Raw genomic sequence first — 1,072 nt, forward strand, 5'->3', positions numbered from 1 at the left:
CCTCCGCATTGCGCTAAAGAACGTACAGTTTCTTGCCCGACCCAAAACTTTTTAAGTCAAATTCAGGACTCACTCTTTTTCGGGAACCGCAACAAAGCCTGAGGGAATGGCGAGGGAGGAGGAGGAAGGAGGAGGAGGGGGAGGAGGAAGGGAGGGAGCGAGATGGCAAGAGAGCAAGAGTGCAGAAGGAAGATAGGAGGGAGAGATATGAAAGTGAAGGGTGACCATTGATAAGGAATGTAGTAATAACGATTGCAACTCAACTAGGAAGGGTTGACATGACATGAGTCTGGTCTAGCACAAGGCCCTCCTTGTCCTTTCTTTACATATATATCCCTCCTCCTCTTCCAACTCTATCTACTTCCCCAACCATCAACCTGATCATCCTGCCCCTCCAGATGTTCCAGGACATCCGCACTGTCTACGAGTCCCTCTCCTCCATGCCCTTGTCCAGCGTCACCGACTGCTACGACAGCAACGGAGACCTCAACGCAGGCGTCGCCTCCTCCACATGGCCGGTCGGCGTGATCAAGAACTGCGGCAGCGCCGTCGCCAACACGACCTGGTAGGGAAGAGCGGGGGTTGCGGGGACAGGGGCAGGCGGAGGGGCGGGAGGAAAAGCCGTGACACAGGAGGACGCAGGTCCAAGACGCTGTCTGACGGATCTCCCGTGAACGACATGAAGTCAGCCGCCTCCTACTCGGGCAGCACCAACCCCGACGGCATCTTCAAGTGAGCGACAAGAGGAGGGATGGCGAGAGGCAGGAGGAGGAGAGGGGGAGGAGAGAGGAGGGAAAGAAGGAGGGATGGAGAAGTGAAGGAGGAGAGGAAGAGATGGGTTGGAAAGAGGGGGGACGAGGAGGAGGGAGGAAACAATGAGGGGGAGGAAGGAGGAAGAAGAGGACGAGGAGGAGGGAGGGAGGAAAAAAATGAGAGGGAGGAAGGAAGGAGAAGAGGACGAGGAGAGAGGGAGGGAGCTGACGAGGGCGAGCAGGTACGGCGTCGACATGGACTTCTACGGATGCGTGTACCACGATCCCAACTGGAAGACGTCGGGAGTCTCCGACGAGGT

The 1,072-nt window shown here is 56.9% G+C and overlaps 1 protein-coding gene across 1 annotated transcript in view; it reads left to right on the forward strand.

The window, feature by feature from the left end:
- Positions 1–398: 398 nt before the first annotated feature.
- Positions 399–1,072, forward strand: part of GUITHDRAFT_145397 (hypothetical protein) — a gene marked incomplete at both ends in the record, with an annotated part of 1,033 nt that continues 359 nt past the window's right edge. The window contains 3 exons of the mRNA XM_005823822.1: positions 399–565; positions 643–732; positions 995–1,070. Of these exons, the coding sequence (XP_005823879.1) occupies positions 399–565; positions 643–732; positions 995–1,070 (333 nt within the window). The remainder of the gene's footprint in view (positions 566–642; positions 733–994; positions 1,071–1,072) is intronic.

The sequence above is a fragment of the Guillardia theta genome (genome assembly GCF_000315625.1).
Source record: "Guillardia theta CCMP2712 unplaced genomic scaffold GUITHscaffold_102, whole genome shotgun sequence".
NCBI lineage: Eukaryota > Cryptophyceae > Pyrenomonadales > Geminigeraceae > Guillardia > Guillardia theta.